Source organism: Penicillium soppii (assembly GCF_028829465.1).
Source record: "Penicillium soppii strain IBT 18220 chromosome Unknown utg000007l, whole genome shotgun sequence".
NCBI lineage: Eukaryota > Fungi > Ascomycota > Eurotiomycetes > Eurotiales > Aspergillaceae > Penicillium > Penicillium soppii.
Window position 1 is genome coordinate 139,744 of NW_026643237.1, and position 20,425 is coordinate 160,168.

General features: G+C 47.3%; 10 protein-coding genes across 10 annotated transcripts; 8 read left to right on the top strand and 2 right to left on the bottom strand.

Moving 5' to 3' along the window:
• Window positions 1-410: 410 nt before the first annotated feature.
• N7529_009305 (lipocalin-like domain-containing protein) lies at window positions 411-958 on the top strand (the record flags this gene model as incomplete). Its single annotated transcript, XM_057244832.1, has 2 exons — window positions 411-827; window positions 896-958. The coding sequence occupies 2 exons, from the start codon at window positions 411-413 to the stop codon at window positions 956-958; spliced, it is 480 nt and encodes a 159-aa protein (XP_057093095.1).
• Window positions 959-2,021: 1,063 nt separating this feature from the next.
• Window positions 2,022-2,564, top strand: N7529_009306 (cupin domain-containing protein; the record flags this gene model as incomplete). The annotated part of the gene is made up of 1 exon (XM_057244833.1): window positions 2,022-2,564. One exon carries the CDS (start codon window positions 2,022-2,024, stop codon window positions 2,562-2,564), a length of 543 nt encoding a protein of 180 aa, XP_057093096.1.
• A 1,034-nt stretch (window positions 2,565-3,598) lies between these two features.
• On the top strand, window positions 3,599-5,922 carry N7529_009307 (flavin-containing monooxygenase; the record flags this gene model as incomplete). Its single annotated transcript, XM_057244834.1, has 10 exons — window positions 3,599-4,256; window positions 4,309-4,329; window positions 4,392-4,495; window positions 4,555-4,722; window positions 4,775-4,871; window positions 4,922-4,993; window positions 5,050-5,088; window positions 5,143-5,393; window positions 5,477-5,705; window positions 5,762-5,922. The coding sequence occupies 10 exons, from the start codon at window positions 3,599-3,601 to the stop codon at window positions 5,920-5,922; spliced, it is 1,800 nt and encodes a 599-aa protein (XP_057093097.1).
• A 1,260-nt stretch (window positions 5,923-7,182) lies between these two features.
• On the top strand, window positions 7,183-8,647 carry N7529_009308 (SGNH/GDSL hydrolase family protein; the record flags this gene model as incomplete). Its single annotated transcript, XM_057244835.1, has 4 exons — window positions 7,183-7,353; window positions 7,413-7,849; window positions 7,902-8,012; window positions 8,068-8,647. The coding sequence occupies 4 exons, from the start codon at window positions 7,183-7,185 to the stop codon at window positions 8,645-8,647; spliced, it is 1,299 nt and encodes a 432-aa protein (XP_057093098.1).
• Window positions 8,648-9,068: 421 nt separating this feature from the next.
• N7529_009309 (SDR family NAD(P)-dependent oxidoreductase) lies at window positions 9,069-10,044 on the top strand (the record flags this gene model as incomplete). Its single annotated transcript, XM_057244836.1, has 2 exons — window positions 9,069-9,431; window positions 9,487-10,044. 2 exons carry the CDS (start codon window positions 9,069-9,071, stop codon window positions 10,042-10,044), a joined length of 921 nt encoding a protein of 306 aa, XP_057093099.1.
• Window positions 10,045-11,377: 1,333 nt separating this feature from the next.
• On the top strand, window positions 11,378-13,009 carry N7529_009310 (putative MFS transporter; the record flags this gene model as incomplete). The annotated part of the gene is made up of 3 exons (XM_057244837.1): window positions 11,378-11,576; window positions 11,626-11,688; window positions 11,751-13,009. 3 exons carry the CDS (start codon window positions 11,378-11,380, stop codon window positions 13,007-13,009), a joined length of 1,521 nt encoding a protein of 506 aa, XP_057093100.1.
• Window positions 13,010-13,697: 688 nt separating this feature from the next.
• On the top strand, window positions 13,698-14,258 carry N7529_009311 (cupin domain-containing protein; the record flags this gene model as incomplete). The annotated part of the gene is made up of 1 exon (XM_057244838.1): window positions 13,698-14,258. The coding sequence occupies one exon, from the start codon at window positions 13,698-13,700 to the stop codon at window positions 14,256-14,258; it is 561 nt and encodes a 186-aa protein (XP_057093101.1).
• A 58-nt stretch (window positions 14,259-14,316) lies between these two features.
• On the bottom strand, window positions 14,317-15,489 carry N7529_009312 (zinc-dependent alcohol dehydrogenase family protein; the record flags this gene model as incomplete). Its single annotated transcript, XM_057244839.1, has 3 exons — window positions 14,317-14,786; window positions 14,842-15,288; window positions 15,351-15,489. The coding sequence occupies 3 exons, from the start codon at window positions 15,487-15,489 to the stop codon at window positions 14,317-14,319; spliced, it is 1,056 nt and encodes a 351-aa protein (XP_057093102.1).
• A 416-nt stretch (window positions 15,490-15,905) lies between these two features.
• On the top strand, window positions 15,906-17,048 carry N7529_009313 (glycerophosphodiester phosphodiesterase; the record flags this gene model as incomplete). The annotated part of the gene is made up of 4 exons (XM_057244840.1): window positions 15,906-15,939; window positions 15,992-16,176; window positions 16,223-16,402; window positions 16,458-17,048. 4 exons carry the CDS (start codon window positions 15,906-15,908, stop codon window positions 17,046-17,048), a joined length of 990 nt encoding a protein of 329 aa, XP_057093103.1.
• A 673-nt stretch (window positions 17,049-17,721) lies between these two features.
• N7529_009314 (LIM domain-containing protein) lies at window positions 17,722-20,021 on the bottom strand (the record flags this gene model as incomplete). The annotated part of the gene is made up of 3 exons (XM_057244841.1): window positions 17,722-19,655; window positions 19,710-19,844; window positions 19,922-20,021. The coding sequence occupies 3 exons, from the start codon at window positions 20,019-20,021 to the stop codon at window positions 17,722-17,724; spliced, it is 2,169 nt and encodes a 722-aa protein (XP_057093104.1).
• Window positions 20,022-20,425: the final 404 nt, after the last annotated feature.

Sequence of the window (20,425 nt, forward strand, 5' to 3'; positions counted from 1 at the left end):
CAGATTTGAATTAAATAATGAGGGAGCCTCGTGTCTCCAGCTTGATGCAGTAATTGATGACGCTTGGATGCGCATGGAATCAGGTATGAATGACTTTTTTACGTGATCGAGCTCATTTTGAGGACCAAAAATTCCCTCACCTCATGCAGATCAGTGATAAAACTGTGCGTTTATGGAAGGTCATGCGTTTTAGACAGGGTCAGCAGGCGGATGAAAGTCCTTGTTCATGCTAGGTGGTGCATCGGTGCCGTGACGACAATTCGGACTCAATACCACTTCTTGGGATGACAATTCGAAATCACATATAAAACTAGGTTTGGCATCACTATTTGCAAAATATATCTTGCTTGTTGACAGCAATTACATTTCCATTGTCTCCGAAACACCTCAGTCACATTTTACGATTCACTATGTCGACTGTTGCAGAAGCTCGCCAGAGCTTGATTGGGACCTGGTCTCTAGTTGAATACAAGGCAGTCCGAGCTGATAATGGCTTTACTAGCCACCCTATGGGCCCCAAAGCTCAGGGCTTCCTCATTTACAGCCCTGAAGGATTTGTGTCTGCCCAATTGATGGAGCCGGGAGCTCCAGAATTCTCAGATGCTGACATTGGAGGAGGCACAAAGGACGAGCTCTATCGGGCCATGAAGCATTACCTTGCGTATTGCGGTCGCTTTGAGTTAGAAGAACTGGATGGTAAAGTTCTTGTGAAGCATCACATGGACGTTTGCTCGTTTCCCAACTGGCTTGGTAGTTCACAGGAGCGTGTGATCAAGCTGAAGAGTAACATGCTGGAGATCAACACCGACGAGCCTGTTCTACATGGTGTAAGTTTTCTTGGTATCCGTCATTGCATCGAATTCTTCCAACTAAAGCTCACGCATGTGATTTATAGGGGTATTTTCAGCATGGGTATCTAGTGTGGAAAAAGTCTCAGTCTACATTTGATACTTGCTAGGCTGATCAGGATGTTCATTTTTTCTGACCAAACACGAGAACAAGTTTTTTTTTGTGGTTGAATTCAGGTTGTTTTGCAGTAGAAGCGATTTAAGGCAGCCAGACACCTTACACCATGCTGGACGCATACACTCCGTTCTATAATAAACAGTGGAAATCATCAGCGCAGGCCACCTAACTTACTTCCATTCTGTTCAATTAACACTTCGTATATGTAAACCGACTGAACTGGCCCAGCCTGAAAAACAACAAAATCCGGGTCTCGTAAAGCTGATTGACGTACACCATGGATATTTCGATGCAGGATGAAAATGCATTATCGCAACTATCATGTATTTCTGCACTAGGCCCCTTTTATAAACATGTAGAGTTCATGCTCGGTCGATCCTTCCTCAACAGTAACCGCCCTAGACGTAGCATAAACCGAAACATTGGGTGGGTTGGTGCGACCACGCAGTTTAACCAGCATAACTCCCTGCCTAAAGAACACCATCTACGTAAGTTGAGTTTGTTACATGAGATCTAAGAGGCGATTCCCCTAGTATGTGTTTTGGCATAATGCGTATTGCTATTCTAACGTACACTAATCCAACTTCTAACATTGATAGAAAATACTGTAACTTTCGGTTTATGTATATATTAGGAATATATGTTTGTGAATCACTTTAATGAGCGTTCCTTTGTCGCCGCTCCCGGGTCGTGATCAGCGCCGCGGGTGCTTGTTACATTCGATTCTGGATTGCATTGCATTAGTGGTTATGGAACAGGTTTTCTTACTTCCCTCTTTTTCGGAAATGCAAAATGAGGGACTGATTTTAGTGGTACGTTGGTAACGAGAAGAAAAGACAAAGATAAATGGGGATGGAAAGGGAAGGAAAGAATGTCCACTTCTGGGTCCTTGTCTATAAAGACGGGGCGTCGCATATACATTTTGCTTACTCTTATCTTGAAATACTGATCGTATTTCTCTGAATGAGCCTTTTATGGACCGGTAACTGAAGCTGCAATTTTGATTCAAAAAAAGCAAATTCCTTACAGTTTCAAGCCATATACGCCTAACTATTATGCCTTCAAATCGCAACTCTGGCTCGAGCTCTTCTCTACCCCCGGTCATACACTATGTCACTGGAAATGACCCCTCAACGTCGAAAGCCATCGTGGTTCGAGAGATGCCGGGAAGCTGGAAAACCCACGATGATCTCGGGTTAGCAATCGACTTGGTTTACACGACAAAAATCTTCCCTCCCGACCTCCGAGATGGTACTGATATTACCGATCATGAAGATGCCATCTCTAGGGGAGATGTAGGCCTGATCAGCCCAAGTGGAACGGTCTGTCGCATCGTGGACTTCATGCCAGGAAACGAGTGTATCATGCATGTGACTCAGAGCTTAGATTACGGAGTTGTATTGGATGGGGAAATAGAAATGCGACTCGATTCGGGAGAAACAAAGCTCTTGAACAAGGGGGATACTGTGGTGCAGAGGGCAACCATGCATGGGTGGAAGAATAAGAGTGACACCGAGTGGGCCCGAATGTTCTTTGTTCTGCAGGACTGCCCCGAAGGTTTAGGAATCCAGGCGAAGCAATCTGGCCAGGATCATTAGAATGATAATTTACGATGCCCTATCGACAACAGACCAAATCTACTTCGCACCACTGCCGTCATGAACTTCATTTCTTGCAGTCTAATGAAATTATCTCTATCGTATTTAAGCGGCTACAAGGATTACATCCTGGAAAAATATACTGATCGTAAATGACGCTCCGAACATCGATCATCCAATTAACATGTATGCTAGGTGGAGATGCAACTGGAGGTGTACCTTAGCTGCATGATTCGGCAACCTACATGGAGGCGGATCTGGCGGCAGTGTTGGCAGTATTTAAAACGTATTACCACTCAAACGCTTGAGATATCAATGGAGAATTGGCTATGGAAATGATCTCCGGCGCTTTGCCATATAGAAAAAAACCAATCTGGTTTCCAATCAACTTAGAATACAAATTGTATATATAGTTGCTCATAAACCTGCAGGCATATCAACAACCTACACGTCAGTCCTAATCCAGTAGCGTGACCCAAAGCTATTTGCCCACTCACCCTACGGAGGGTGTGGTGAAAGGCTTCATAATAGGCTTGTGATTCAATTAGGAAGATGATTTAGCCATAATAGGAAATGTGAATAGCCATCAAACTTAATTCAAGGCTCTCTACTTATCGGATCAGGATATTGTAGCAAATATTGATGTTACACGCTCTTGGGGTGACAATAGAACAAGTTGCAGAGCTGGCTCCTATCACCTAAAAGCAAATAAAAAATCATGACCACATTTCGGCCGAATAACATTGATTCTTCCTCATTGAGTGCCACGCGCATCTTCTCTCGCAACTGCTCTTGATGCAGTGTGTCGTCATGCGCATGTCGATCTGGGCTGGTAGATCGCGCTCGATAAAATAAAAGGCTACTAAACATAGCAGCCCCCTAGACAGTATCCGACATTTTCTAGAATCACTACTTTCTAGCATCGCTTCTATAAGGACTCATTTTCAATTCATTTTCCTCATTTTTGACTATAAGTCGTCTTCTCAGGCGCATTCTCTGAGACGAATCAAAACCACGTTAGAAGGCAAAAAGCCATGTATTCGCTTCCCGAAATCCCCTGTTCGCTACCCAATATCAATATTCCGGAAAATTTGGATATCTCCAAAGTTACAAACATCTTGGCCAAGCAGTTCCAAAACCTAGATCAAGATTGTTTTGTCGGCGATGCCGTCTGGAGAGACACGTTTGCACTCACTGGATCACTGCGTACATTCATCACGTCTGAATCGGTCTCTACCGCTTGGAAAGCAACCACTACCAGAGCCAAGGCATTGGCGCTTTCAGTAACCCCAGATACTGCCAAAATCACTCGTCTAACTGAAAATATCTCCTGGGTGGATGTAGGTTTCTCTTTTCAAACGACCGGTCCACCTGAAACCACATGCAGTGGGAACGCTTCTCTTATTCCAGATGCGCAAGGCAACTGGAAGATTTGGGTCTTGTGCACGATCCTCGAGCAATTGAGCACCGAGAGTAATGTTGATTTGCTTCATCCTTCGAATAACAGCCCATCGATTGAGTTTTCCACAGGCTTCGACCCAACAAACTGCTACGATTGCGTAGTGATTGGTGGAGGACAAGCGGGGCTGAGCTGTGGTGGCCGCTTGCAGGCATTGTCGATGTCCTATGTCGTTCTGGATAAGAACAATGAGGTCGGAGATAGTTGGAATAGTCGTTACGACTCTATGAGATGTAAGGCCTTGCATTGTTGAACCTTTACTGTCGCTAATGCCTGGATTGGAAGTGCATACGCCGAGAGATTTTGGTAAGACTCAATCATGAAATGCGAATGCTGATGGTCTGGTCTACAACACTAATTTATTCAAGCTCATCTCCCTTTTGATCGAACTTTTCCAGACTCTTATCCAAAGTTCCTGACAAAGAATGAGCTAGCCAAAGGGTACCAGGACTGGGTTGCAAGATATGGGATTGTAAGATGCGTCCTGGGTGATATGTTGGTGTTTGAATGCGTGCTAATGAAGCTCGCCAGAACATATGGCAGCAGACTACAGTTCATTCCGGAAAATGGCAGCAAGAACAGGGTATTTGGGAATTGAACATTCAGCGGGACCGAGAAGCTCAGACAATCTTTGGTGCCCATGTGATACTAGCTAATGGAGGGGGTCTGATGCCGTCATCTCCAACTTACGATAACCAGGTCAGCGACATCACTCACTTGGCTCTATGCATCTGACATGTCTATCATCTAGGGGAGCTTTGAAGGTTCCATTCTGCATTCATCTGAATATAGGTCAGCGTCATCATGGGCAGATAAACATGGGATTGTGGTTGGCACAGCGAATACGGGTAGGTGTTTTCCACGTACTGTTGACCATCAATGCTAAATTACTGTACAGGGCATGACATTGCAGAAGATATGCTAGCCGCAGGTCTGGCATCTGTGACGATGGTGCAGCGATCTCCGACCTGTACGGGATTCTTGATCAGTGTCGGTCAACGAACGACCTTGGCTAAATAGTTGCAGATGTTGTTCCAGTAGAACATGTTAGTGCGTTAATGGACTGTAAGCATAGCTAATCAACTATTCCCTATGCCGAAAGACTGAATCTGGATCTAGCCTACTTCAATTCTTCGATTTCAACCGATATCGCCGATCGGTTATTTCACTCCATGCCTCTTGCAGTGACCAGATTGATTTATCAGAAACTCTTACACGGTATGGCAAGTCAAGTATCCCAACCATTCGATGATCTGGAAGCCGCCGGTTTCAAGACCGAGAGATATGGAGATTTGGTCTATAGCATGTACGAACGTTTCGGGGGGCATTATCTGGATGTAGGCGCATCGCGAAAGATTGGTGCCGGCCAGGTGGGTATCCTATATCTGTGCAATTCCATAACAGATCCTTCTTGCTTTTTACAGGACTAATCGCAACGGATTCTGGAAGATAGATCAAAGTGAAATCAGACTCACTTCCAATTGAGTATACCAAAGATGGTCTCAAATGCAGTGACGGTTCTCATCTGAAAGGAGATATCATCGTTTTCGCGACTGGATTCGTTCTTGACATGCTGAAAGCAGTAGAAAATATTTTTGGACAGAAAATTGCATCTCAGGTCGAGGAGTTTTGGGGCCTGGATGAAGAGGGTGAGATCAAAGGTGCATTCAAGCCTACAGGACGTAAGTTGCGAAATTCACGCTCCAAAAAAGGGCGCCAGAGCTCATGAATCTTCTAGATCCCGCTCTATGGTATATCGGCGGGGCATGTAGCCAGGCTCGGTATTACTCGCGATTCATAGCCCTGCAGGTGAAGGCCTCGATCATGGGAATGCCCCTGCCTATCTACGAGGATAAATTCCCACTCGAAAAGCATACAACTTCCACTACCCTGGCTTAGATGTGACAACCTTTGGCATATGCAATTTTCTATATCTGGTATTCCGGGGCTCAGACAGTACTTCATCAAACAGTCATTATCAATCAAGTAGGCAACTCTTAAACATCCGTTCTCTACTTGAGCTTTGATATATGAATTAGACTATGTGCTGGGATACATCAATCTTCATATGCCGGTGCGGGAGGATAACTGTTTCTCTCCCCCTTGTATATTGGTCGAGTCACACATAACTACTCCCAATCCCATCAGGAAAGACCATCAATCATTAATCAGTCTACATTTGACTTCAAACGACAAAATACTGTTCACTTAACTGTATACACAGTACCCAGTTGGTGAGACCAACACTATGTTTAGTCTATAATTACGCGGTAAACCCTGCCACTTTTAATAACATTCTACTCTTTAACCATTGAACGGTAAACCTTGATTGTCACTGTACTATATGACAGCATAGCATAAATGCCATAATACTGCGGCCCTCACCTTGATGCGGCTTGATCATTATAAGTTAGAGGCTAGGAAAGAGTTAGTTAACAGACCGTGAAAGTGGATATGTCTGTGCACTCACTAAACGCAGCCTGAGTCCACCTGAGTGCTCACAGAGCATAACCTGAGCATGATTAAAATGGCCTAAGCATCACTGAGTATCATCTGACTGCCTACTAAGTGCAAGTAAGTGGTCACCGAGTCATCATCGTATGCTGTGAAACACTCAGTGAGCTGAACTCTGAGCGCCCTCATAAAGCGCGCGGGCGGCGGCACCCCGATCAAGAGACTCGCATCCGCGGCCTAAAATCCGGTACATACAGCTAAAACTGTATATAAATTGCATATGTATACAAATATGAATCATGCATAAATTATATCCAGAGATACTGGAGGATTTAAAGCATCACAAACCGCACGACAAAGGCTTGTGAGTTCTGTTTTTATTGTCGATCATTTAGCATCAGTTCGGCAAATAGGGTCGTTTTCAATAAGCGATTCTGATTGACAAGGATTTGAAGCTGAATTTAGCCTTTCCCCCCGCAATTCGGTTGCGTCGTGCGGAGGAGATATAGCGGGGCAGGCGAAACGGAGCTGGATGTTGGCAAAAAAAGTTGGTATTTACCCAGATTATCCGGACATAGAATCGAAGAAATTCAGAATAAATTGGAGAGCATTTCCGAGCATTTGGAGTGATGGTATTGGAAGATAGAGCCTTATTTTGCCATTCAAATCGATCTACAAATCGGCCGATTGTTGGCCATCACGACAATGTTTCCGTTGCAATATGTATTTACGGTTCTGCTTCTCGCATATTCGGCTGTTTGCTTCCCTCTGTTAGAGCGAAGGAAGCATGACAAAGAGCCAGAATCACACTGGGTCAACATCTGGACAACTATGCCCCAGCTGGTAGAGCCTGCTAACCTTCCCCCTGTCCCATTTGTACGATACCCTTGAGCTTGTATGATAGACCGTTGGTCTGACAACTGACTCATATACAGAATGGATCATCTTCCGTGTTCGATAATACTACTATTCGGCAAACTCTCCAGGTCTCATTAGCAGCGAAGGAGATCCGTATTCGTCTCTCTAATGCGTTCGGCGCGAATGATCTCGCCATAACCAAAGTGACCATTAGTCTTCCGGCAACACAGGACGTAGGAATCAGTGCTCTGCAAAAGGCTTCGTTGAAAGATGTATCCTTCGATGGAAGCCCAGAAGTGGTGATCCCAAACGGCGGACTGGCTGTCTCCGATCCGATAAAACTTCCCATCAAGGCTGAATCGGCTCTCATGATCAGCATCTACCTCAAGAATGGACAAGAAGGCTTCTCGATCACTGGTCATCCTGGAAGTAGAACGACTTCGTATCTAGCAGTTGGAGATTGGGTCAGTGCGCTGAACATCACGGACTCATCTGTACAAAGCACGGATCACTGGTGAGTTCCAGCTATGCCAAATACATGGACCAGGGTCTAACAGCGCTTCCAGGTATTTCATCAGTGGGGTGGAGGGTTGGCTACCGTCCGAGTCTAGTAGCTTCGTAATCATCGGCGACAGCATCACCGATGGCCGAGGAAGCACAACAAATGCGAATAATCGGTAAGCGAAAATTCCAGCCCTGAATAAAATGTGACTATGGCTTATCAGTATCAAGCTGGCCGGACTTGGTACTGGCCAAAATGCAGAAACATGACTCGACATCGAAGATTGCAATTTTGAACCAGGCAGCAGGTGGTAACCGAATTCTACAAGATGGCCTTGGTCCCAATGTAATCAGTCGTCTTGACCGAGATCTCTTGGCGCAGTCGGGAGTGCAATATGCGATGATTTTCGAAGGCGTGAACGACATCGGTCTCGCGGATACCGATGCTGCCTCGCAGGCGCAGATAGAAGCACGTCTTGTTGCGGCATATAAACAGATCGCGACACGCATCCATGCGATTGGTGGTATCCCATTCTTTGGTGCAACAATCACTCCTTTCGGTTCGTCGCCAACCTCGGATTACGTTCAGCCTTATTCGAGCGTCGAGCGCGAGAAAACTCGTCAAAACATCAATACGTTTATTCGGGAAAGTGGTGTTTTCGATGCTGTCCTAGACTTTGATCGCGTATTGAGAGATCCACAGGCCCAGGATCAATTGCTGGAGAAGTACGATTCTGGTGATCATCTTCATCCTAATGTGGCTGGGTATCAAGCGCTGGCAGATTACTTCCCAATTGAAATATTTGAATGAAGAGGAAAGGGAAAGAGAGAGGAAAGAAAGAGCAGGGCAGTCCGAAGGCGATTTAGGGAACTGGGAACGCGTGATCAGAATTAATACCTGACATCTCACGTTGGTATATCGTTTAGAAAGATGGTTTCAAGATGGTCAGACTGTGATGCTTCAACCTCATGGAGATCATACGGTGGGCAATGGGATATGAAGAATGAATACGGAATTGCGGAGGGAGGAGAGAGATGGAGAAATCCGTCTGCTATCTACTATCGTGCATGGAGACTATCCCCAAATGGGAAGGCACCTGGCACCCAAACACAGGCTAACTCCGTTAAGCCCGATGACATTGCAGAGCATTAATAATCGGTGGTTTTAAATGCGAACTTCCAACTAAATCCCCTATCTTTCTTGAGTAATATCCCAAATCAACTTTCGAATCATGGCAAGCGTTATCCAATCCCAAAAAACTGCATTAATCACCGGAGCCGCTTCGGGCGTTGGCTTTGCAGTGGCGAAGCTATGTCGGAACAAGGGCATGCACCTGGCTCTCCTAGACATCGACGAGAGCAATCTAACTAAGACGAAGCTGGTGCTTAGCGATTTGGATCCAAATCTCAAGACTGAGGCTTATGTTCTGGATGTTGCCGATCGCTCCGCCTGGAAAGATATTGCAGATAATATTTCCAGGAGCTTCCCAGAAATTGATCTAGTGGTGTTGAATGCAGGAAGGGGGTATAAGCCGCAGATTCAAGAGAGTCGGGGACGCATGAACCCTTGGCTGGACACTGAATATTGGTCAAAGGTAAGATTCCGGAATAAACAAGCAAACTAGTAAATGATCTATCTAACAGCACCAGACCTTCGACACAAATGTCTTTGGTCCATTGAACGGGTTAGATGTCATTCTTCCGTTGATCTTGGACTCAAAGTCCAAGACTCCAAAGTCCATTGTCGTGACTGGCTCAAAACAAGGGATTACAAACCCACCGGGAGGTAACAACCCCGCGTATAATGCTTCCAAGGCCGCGATCAAGAGTTTAACCGAGCATCTCGCCCACGATCTTCGCTCCGATCCAATCACTTCACACATTTCCGTCCATTTACTTATACCAGGATGGACCTGGACAGGTTTCATGGGTAATGTAGGACCAAACAAGGAGCAAGACATGAAAAAGCCCACCGGAGCGTGGTACCCCAGCCAAGTGGCGGAGGAGTTATCGGCTGGTCTTGAAAAAGGACTGTTCTATATTATCTGCCCCGATGGAGAGACCGACCGTGCTCTCGACCAAGCACGAATGAAATGGGGAAGTGAAGATGTATACGAAGAGCGACCTGCCCTCTCCCGCTGGGAAGATGGCTGGAAGGGTCGTGCAGAGGAGGCTATCCAGGCCGACGCAAATGCTCGGAGAAGCTAGATTCCGGCGTCGAGCAGAAATGAAGATTTTCGGTGTTTTATAAAATCCACGCTTTCAGAGTCATACATAGGTATATTATCCACTCCAGGGCTGTAGCTTCACAGACTAGCCGCTTGTAATACATTATGCTGACGGAATTGGAATGCCGGTCGCCAGGGCACCCGATTAGGAAGTGGAAATGGCCCAAGCGCATGTTGCTATGGACGATGAACGGGGAATACGAGGATTTATGTACTTGATTCGTCCGTGAGTCATAAATCATTCCCAAGAGCCATACTGGAGCATGGTGTGTGGTTTCACGAAGAAAGAGAGTCAGCAATGGGCCGATGAATTTGGCAGCAATTCAGAGTTGTATAACCAAATGAAATATATAAAAACTTCAAACTTGCCCCAAAACATTATTTGTCTACTGTATTGCTTCAATCCTATTAGAAACTCTGATTAGACAATTGTCAACGTGGAAGAATCGGTAAGCTTGCTTCTTGGCCCTCAAGGATATGTTTGCCCTCTTTTTTATTATGATAATACCATCACTCGCCGAAATGACCCGTCAGTTAGCTAAAGACCGACAGGGAAATGATTCGAATTGGGTCTGAATGTGTCAATGCCATTGTTAGATGACTACCAAAAATTGCTAGGAATCATGCTAATGCTGGAAAGAACTAGATATTTCGTAATGAAGTTCAGGTTCCTGATACCTGGCACGATAATATTCTGGGGATTTTCACATCAAATCAGAAACAGAAACAATCTTCTTAACCGGTGGCTTAGGGGCAGTTCACTTAAATATGGTGAGGTCATGAGATGAATGCAACCCTACACCGGAATGGGAACGCCCCCTTTTTCTCTCTCCTCAATCAAGCTTCTACATAACGTGATGGAAATATCTAGAAAGAATTTAAAAATCCAGTGAAACAACGATCTACATGGGATATCAAGGGGTATGCTTATCTGCGATATACTAATATTCGTGCTTCATTGCTTTTCACGATAGTGTTGAGATAACTAGATGATATCCTCAACCAAGTGCCGTTTTCTCCGCAGATAAGCCAATAGAAATCGGATGCAACCGTCCGTTTGCCGGGCGATCCTTTCCTTTTCTCTAATACTCCCAGGATGCGGAGAAGCGTGGGGGTGACCTGTTCGGGTTCTCTAGTAAATGCAACATTATTCTTATCTAATAGAGCAAGGGATGTTACCTCCAAGTGCGTGATAAAGAGGGACTTCGCATCTGAGCAGAAAGAAAAAAAAAGTGCATATCTTCAAAAGTAGTGCAGGTAGCTACTGACTCGCTACGAATTTCTTTGTTAATATTGTTCCCTGGGATATAATCATGTCGAGTCCTAAGCGTCCAGAGTCGCCTGGGGGTACTGTCAAAAAGACAGATACCCTGGGCACCATGGACGAGCCCACCAAGCTCAACTCTGTGCCAGGTTTTATGGATGAGGTGACTCGAATAGTTGACCACAAAGCTGAACGGCGCCTGTGTCGAAAGTTCGACTATCGTCTTCTCCCTGTTTTGGCGGTTATGTGTACGTCTATCTCCGGACAAATTACCCAAGCAAGGCTAATTCGCAATAGACTTGTTCAATGCTTTGGATAAGGGAAATTTGGGTAATGCAGAAACCGATGGAATGACTGACGGTAAGTGTCTTTGGAATTGATTAGCAGAAATGGATGCGCATACTAAATCAATACTCTACCAGACCTTCACTTCAAGCCAAATCAGTACAACCTCCTACTGTCAATATTCTTCGTGCCATTCGTGATCTTTGCGCCACCATTATCAATGCTGGGAAAGAAGTTCAGTCCAGCACGGGTATTGCCAATTCTGATGTTCTCATTCGGCTCTTTAACGATGTTATCCTCAGCCGCTTTCAACTTCAGCGGTATGTTCGCCCTTCGCTGGTTTTTGGGCATGTCCGAGGCTGCGTTCTTCCCGCTGGTCATTTACTACTTGACCACTTTCTACCGCCGCGGTGAGCTGGCTCGTCGTCTGGCTGTGTTCTACGCCGCATCCAACATCGCAAACGCTTTCTCTGGACTCATTGCTTTCGGGGTATTCCAGATCAAGGGATCCAACCTTCCCAATTGGCGCTACCTCTTCATTATTGAAGGTGGTGTCACTGTTCTCTTCGCCATATTTGCTTTCTTCTGGCTCCCACGCAGTGCCGCCGAGGCGAAATTCTTATCCGAGGAAGAGAAGGCGCTGGCATTCCACCGGATCCAAGTCGATTCAAGTGCGGTTGTCAACGAGGAATTCAGTTTCTGCGAGGCCATTAAGATCTTTAAGCACCCAACGACTTATGTCTTCTTGTGCATTGAAATCTGTCTCGGTGTGCCATTGCAGGGAGTCGCACTATTTATGCCGCAGATTGTGGGACGATTGGGCTTTCCCACTGTCAAAACTAATTTATACACCGTCGCGCCCAATGTGACCGGAGCAGTGATGCTGCTGATTCTCGCCTTCACCTCCGATTGGGTAAAACTTCGGTCGCCTTTCCTCGTTCTGGGCTTCTTGCTCACATTCGCCGGGTTCATGATTTACGCCTCGATCGATGATGTTCACCAGCAGGAGCAAGTGGCTTACTTTGCCACCTTTATGATGACTTGGGGTACATCCGCTCCATCGGTGTTGCTCAGCACCTGGTACAACAACAACATTGCCCACGAGGGTCGCCGTGTACTGTTGACCAGTATCGGCGTCCCGCTGGCCAACCTAATGGGCTTGGTGAGCAGCAATTTGTTCCGCAAACAAGATGCACCCAAGTACATGCCGGCATTGATCAGCGTCGGCGCATTTGGAGCAACAGGTGCCTGCCTCGCTGGTTGCCTCGGACTGTACATGTGGTTAGATAACAAGCGCCGAGACCGTCGCGATGGAGTCACTCTCCACGCGCGGGATATCCCAACAGATCGCATGAGAGATGGACCGGCGTCTGCCGAGTTCCGATGGTTTTTGTAGAGGATTGAGCCTGTAATTACTTCGAAATGAATATTCACGTCATACCCATACTTCTTTCTCCATTGTACGGGTCTCGATTCATCCCACGCCCCACGAAGTCTCCCCCGCAAAAAATAGTAGACGTGGGGGATGCATTTTCTGGGGTAAACCCAGCGATTCTTTTTCCAATTTGTCATCTCGCTTCGGATCGTCAGGGCCCATATCGGTAAAGCCACAATTAGGGGCGTGGGATGGACGGACTTGGAGAAAAGTGAGCACCGAGTCAGAGACTACATGTAGTTAGTCGATGCTGGTGTCACTCCTTATTTCAATCAACTCGGCAAACTTCCGCATTGCGTAGTATTATCATTCTCATATTGCACACTGTGCGTGTGGATTCCCTTGGAATATTCAAGGATGATTCGCAGTATTTTCCTCAAAGGGTAATCGAACTGAATATCATTCCAATCTGCATATGACTTGTGACCTGCATCTTTTGAACACGACCACCTCGAATAAGAAACATGCACAAGGGCTAAATGCTTTTGTTTTCAGCTGAGATCAGACAGAATAGCGGGGTAGGTGGAGTGAAGATAAGTGTTGTTGTGATCGGTGTGAATCGAGTACCCACTGAGAATATAATTATAAGACCGAGGGGTAAAGTATCACTAACCTCAGCTTCTTCAACTTTCCTCTAAGAATATTCAGAATGTCTGCCAACCCCGGTCAAATCTCACCCCTTCGAGGTGTCACTCGACACATCACTGGCCACAATGAATCAGGCAAAGCAATCGTTCAATCTTCGAGTCCAGGCCAGTGGCAGTCATTCGAAGAAAGCGCCATGGCCTTCAATGTTGTCTACACATCCCAATTCCCCGCCGATCTGAACAACGACGCGGACATCAAAAAACACGAACAGTTGCAAACATCTAAGATGGGTCTGGTGAATCCTGGTGGAACCGTATGCCGCATTGTGGACTTTGCGCCCAGCAATGATGCTGTTGTGCACCGCACACAGAGTCTCGACTATGGTGTGGTGCTTGAGGGAGAGATTGAATTGATCACCGAAGATAGCGAACCCGTTATCATGCGACGGGGCGATGTTGCAGTGCAGCGGGCTACAATGCATGGATGGCGTAACCCCAGCGAGACCGAATGGGCGCGTCTCCTGTTCGTGCTACAGGATTGCCAGAAATTGACGGTCGCTGGAAAGGAAATGGGAGAAGATCTGGGAATTGCTACCGGCGTACTCAATCCCAGTGGAAACTGACAGGAAGCGAAGATTACTCTCATCTCGAGATAATGTGGCAATGAATTATGTTTATCCTCTATTGGACTTTGATAACTACCTTTCCGAAGTGGCTGCCGCTTTCCAGGAATTTGAACGCCTCTATAGCCTCGGCGAACGAAAATATCCGGTTGACTACTGGTTGAACCTGGTGTTCCTCGTAGAAATGGATCATCTCCTCGAACCGGTCCTTGGGGCCATTGATGATTCCCTTGAGTGTGACTGTGCGACGGAGAGCCAACAGATTGACATTCAGACGATCGTCGTCAGCATCCATCTTGCCCGAAACGTAGCCGATGCAGTTGATGAGTCCACCCCAAGCGACACAATCAAAGCTTTTTCTAAGGGTCTTAGCACCACCGACTTCTAGAATAATATCTGCACCGTGATTTTGGGTAATCTTCATCACCTCGGCTTCCCAGTTGGGGTTGGTGCGGTAGTTGATAGTGAAATCAGCACCTAGCTGCTTTGCCTGGTCCAGTTTGGCATCCGACGAGGAGGTGATGATCACTATTCCTTGAGTTTAGCCTTTGCGCCCGAACCAATTTCGATGTTCTTGACTTACCCTTCGCACCGGCCGCCTTTGCAATTTGTAGTCCCGCAATAGCCACACCACCAGTTCCCTGAAGCAAAATATATTCGTCCTTCCCGCCACTTTGTCCCAATGGTCGCATTCCATTGATCGACATCCAAGCGGTGACCGAGGCAATGGGAAGCGTGGCAGCCTCCTCATCAGACATGAAGCTGGGCGCCCGGACCAGGCCGTGGTCGGGGAAGACGCGATGAGAAGCCAGGACACCATCCTGCGGCAGCCCCAGACTCCTGCCAAGCTCTTTTTCAGTCACTTGGCCAGTTTGATGATCGGGGAGGAAAGTCGAAAGCACACGGTCGCCAACAGTCCATTTCGTCACGCCGGATCCAACCTGCGTGACTACGCCGCACATATCGGAGCATGGCACAATGGTGGCATCTTGTTCGGCGGATTTGTGGTGTTTGTACTCGCCCTTGGTCACTTCGAACTGATCAGCATTGACGATGCAGGGTATTTGCAGGGTATTTTCTTAGCAGACATACCTTCCACGTCACGGTAGTTCAGAGACACAGCGCGGATCTCCACCAGGACCTCACTCGGTCCTGGGGTGGGCATTGGCGACTCAGTTCGGCTGAGACTGTCTAGGCCCTTCAAGGGCGTAATCCATTGTTGGACTGCCATGTTTTGCTTTTTGAACGAGAATTAAAGAAGTTCAAGGCCGTTCCAAGTGATGTATGACGTCCAGTTCCACTTATAAAATCAAATTTGGAGAAATTTGGAGATGAAGCTGAGTAATCGTGGAGGTTTCCCGAGGCCTCCGGCGCTGGAGAGCTTCATTGGAGTTGAGGAACATGGCATCCAGGCGTTAGGACTTCAGGGACATGGCTTCAGCTCTTGACTTGAGAGGTTCCGTCTTCTGGAATATAAGGAAATTGCCACGGAAGATCTTGAACTTCGCCTTCGAGGATCTGCAAAAGAGTTGTTAAGCGAATGCGAGGACGGGGAGAGAAGTAGCGGGGTCTAATCTCCGCCCAAAGTCCGGTTTCTTGTTCATTCTCTCCTCAGCTTCTCTCACCTCCCAACTATTCAAATTCAATATGAGTGAAACTTCATCTATTGCAAAGGTCCCAGGTTAGTTGTCATCTTTCATGATAGGGTTGTCAGGCTAACCTGCTGTTTATAGCCCATTTCCGTCATTCAAGGGTTGACTCGGATGTTCGTTTACCCCAAAATATCGCCCATCGAGGATTTAACGGCCAATATCCTGAAAACACCATCTTGGCAATCGAGAAAGGAATTGAAGTAGGCGCTCATGCACTTGAGATCGATCTTCACATCTCCCGCGATGGTGTCGTGGTACTTTCACACGTAAGTGCATATCCCTGTTCTCCGGAACTATGCTCACCGATTCAAGGACCCAAGCCTCGAACGATGCTATGGTGTGAAAAAGAATGTCGGAGATTGTGATTGGGAATATCTGTCGACCCTGCGAACCTTACAGGAACCTCATGTGCCTATGCCCCGGTTTTCCGACGTGTTAGAATACCTAAGACAACCGGGTCGAGAGCATTATTGGATCTTGCTTGATATCAAGGTACTTATCTCACATTATATGATTATCTCAAACATCTAACCATCAAGTCTCGCAGCTCACCAACGACCCGGACGCCATCATGAAAGGAATCGCCAAGACTACTGAATCAGTACCTATAGCTGCTATCGGACCCGACTGGCACCGCCGTATTGTAGCCGGCACCTGGAACGCACGGTTCATATCTGCTGCAGCGGAGCACCTGCCTCGCTACTCACTATCACTCATTTGTGCAGACCCAGCCTACGCACGTCAATTCCTGGAGGTCCCCCGTGTGTCCTTCAACATCAACCAGAATGTCTTGATGGGTCCTTTAGGCCAAGGTTTCATAGAAGAAGCCCGCGCCGCTCGCAGACAAATCTACGTATGGACAGTAGATGAGCCAAACCTAATGCGCTGGTCCATCCAACATGGGGTAGACGGTGTTGTTTCCAACGAACCGGGTCGTTTCCATGAAGTCTGCGACGCCTGGGAGAAGGAACATGCCGACGGACTGAAACCCGCCGCCAAGAAGATTCGTGTTACTGTTGGACAGCGTATGCGAATTCTGGCCATAGCGCTTTACGTCAAGTGCTTTGGCTGGTACTACCGGCGCAAGTTCTCCAGTCCTCTCGAGCGAGTGGATTTCGACCAGCGCAAGCTGGGATAGATACAGTTCGGCTCCGAAGAATTTCGGCATATTTGCAATTCATGATATAATGACACACCATTTCGGATTATAAGGCGAGAGCGCCAGGGCCAGTTCATCTAGATGTTAGGTCCACAGAAAGAACAATGATATACACTTTCATTTGCCAAAGTACGCAGGTACAAAAAAGGAAGTTCAGCCATAGAGAGCGGCGTAGAGGTATGTAGAGATGTTCAAAAACGCTTTACGCCACCATTTAATCCTGTTCGATGAAGCTCGCTTCCAAAAAGAAGTAAAGTGAGTTATTGAATTAGAGTAAATGGCATTATTGTTTAAAATATCAATGCAGATCCTCCCAGTCTACTGGTAACACCTGTACAAAAAAAAATAGACCAAACACCGAACCGAGAGAAATGTGCATTAGGAACATGTCGGCATCAAAAATCAAATAGACACCAGCCTGGATAACGACACCATAGAGAAAATGGGAGGGCTTTTCAATGGATACAGATGAAAGAAAGCCCAGATGATAAAAGACGATCAACGTCATTGCCAGCGAAAGCCAAAGGGTGAGGTAGCAGAGAGGGTATATCGCGATGTAAAAGAATGAGGAAAGCAGAGAAAAGCGACCGCACAGGTAAAATAGGAACATGCAATTCAATGCTTTCCGAGAAAGATGGGCAAGACAATTCGTTCAAATCATCATAAGCTTGGTAGTTCGACGTTCGGGGAACCTCCCTCCTCCTCCTCCTCCACCACCACCAGGGGGGTATCTCGGACCCGAGCGAAGTCCTCCGGGGCCATGACCGGGGCCGGGGCCAGGGCCAGCCGAACGGGGGTACGGGACCGGCGGGAATTGGCCAGACTGAGCTAGCGGCGAGGAGCCAAGCGTTGGCCGACGACGACCAGGAGGGGGAGGGTGGTAAGAAGCCGCCGCAGCGCGACGAGCGTCACGCTCACAGAACACCTCGCCATTCCACTCAAAGTAGTCGCCCTTGAGAAGGACATGACAGGTACGACATTGTAAACACTCCGTGTGAAAACGGCGGCGATCTGAGCGACCCGGGTTCCGCTCCACGGTTTCAAGATAGTGGCCCTCGATACCGGTGTTACAGACTGTGCAGAGGGAGCCGTTGCGCTCGTGATAATGTTGCGCGCAGAAGGGGCGGTTGTTTAGGACGTAGAAGTCGACTGTTTGGAAGGGCGAGTGGCACTCAAAGCAGACGAAACAGCCACGGTGGTATCGGCCTGTCAGACGGCCGTCTGAGGATGAGATCGATTTCCCTGTGATGGTCTCGTTGCAACCCCTACATGTTCCCTTGGAGCGTGTCCCAGATCGAGTTGGCACTTGAGGTGTGTGGGTCGTTTGTGGGATTGGTGCTGTGAAAGAACGCTGAGGGGCACGATATTGTTGAGGCGGTTGAGGAGAGGTAGATTGTTTTGGGTGCGATGGAGTCGGGCTCGGAATCGGAATTGCTTCTTGTCTATCTGCGATCAAAGACAAGCCACCTTTATTGATTGAAGGGTCTGTTGGTGAATCCGGGCTGAAGAACGCAGCTGGGATGGGAGGGACGTTTTCCACGGAGTTCAGATCTTCCATAGTGCTTCGTATGCGGCCGGGTATTTCCAGAACCGTCTGTCGGGTGCGAGGGGGCAGTTCCTCAACCATAGGGGCTAAGGTGAGGGGATCGGAGGGTTTAAGTCTGGTCAGGCTGACATCGGAGGGAATACTTGACATGGAGCTACCACTTCGGGCATCTGAAGGCGAGGACTCCGATGAGACGGAGCTTTCAGGGTTATTCATCTGTTCTTCAAGACCAAGAGCACGGGCAAAGCTGGTAACAGACAGTAGACTGGTTGTACTGGCGTCAGAATTCTTCCTTTGTGCCACACTGCTTGGTTCTGTCGCTGCTGTTGCTGGGCGGAGGTCAGTCTGTGTAGGCTGGAATGCGGGATATTCATCGTTATTTTCGTATTCGACCGAGGGCGATTCTTCAGGAAGGTCTTGCAATCCAGTAACCGGGTTTGATCCTGTAGGGAGACCAAAATCAAATCCACTGGCTTCTTCCTCGCTGATCTGGGATGAAACCACGGAGAGGTTCGAATCACGAGGGAAGGATGTTTTGTTAGGTGTGCGGAGCGGTGCCAGGGGTACTGGTAGCGGTTCCTCCATGAAAGATCGTTGCCCGCGAGAAAAGCTGTTGGTCGACGACCTCGCCGTTGATTCCCCATAGCGACTGCTGGCAAAAGATGTGCGATAGCTGCTGTGGCTCACTGTCGAGTCCCCTCTGTAGTGGTTTGGTTCTGGGGACATAGAAGGTGGCATTGGGCTGGGTGGAAGCTGGATATTTTCCGGCCTGAGTCCCAATCCCAGCCCAGGTGACAGGGCTGGTGGTAATGATCTGCCCGTTCCCTGTGGCATTGTCATTGGACTTGGTGTTCTCACTTGTGTCGGTGATCTGTTTCCAGGCATTGGGAATGAGAAGACATTGTCCAAGTCGATTGTGGATTCGTTATCGGCCGCATCATGTGGTGGATACAGCGGAGATCGAGGAGCTGAATTGATGGAGGGTGATGGAGCGACACTACTAGCTGGTGTCGGCATATTAGGTTGTAGGTATGCGCGATCTGCCATTGTTAGTTGGCGAACATCATTCGTGAATATGACTGTTCAAGACATACTTGCAGCATATGGGTCAATCCGGGGGGGAGGTCCTCCACGGGGAATCTTGGAAGCCATCGCGGTTGTGAGTCGGTCTGGGGATTCTAACCCCGCCGAAGGAGGCGGCGATGGCGGTGATGGGACAGAGACGACAGCTAAGTTTTGTTAGCATTGCCATATACCCAGATTGTGTTCAAGGGAATAAAAAACATGAGAGACAAGACAAACTTACCAGAATCATTTTGAATGCAAGTGTGATCTCCCATAGACATGATCTCAACATTGCATCCGCAATTGGAGCATTTGATTGTGGGCAACACGCCCATATTCATTGAAGCCATCAGTTCTGGGCCACCTGCCCCTGCATCCTAAAGATATGGGGAAACACTATTGAAAATTGAATCTGGGGAAAGGAATAATGATTCCCTTTGATTGCAAAAAAGAAAGAAGCCAAAATGACCAGGAGAAGATCTTTGGTGGATAAGTAGAGACACTAGTTCAAGTAGCGTCTCCAGTGCGGAAAGGGGGTGCGTAAGTGTGTTCAGGGGTAAACATTCGATTTTTCTTCTTTCAGTTCTTCTTTTGTCTTTGAATGCATTATTTGCTATTATTTGCTAGATTAGAGATTGACAAATTAATTCAACGTTATCTAGCTAGCTAACTGATTGTGTAGTTCAATCCTCACTTCTATGAAACTGCATATAGATCTCGATATATGCACACTGACCACTATATT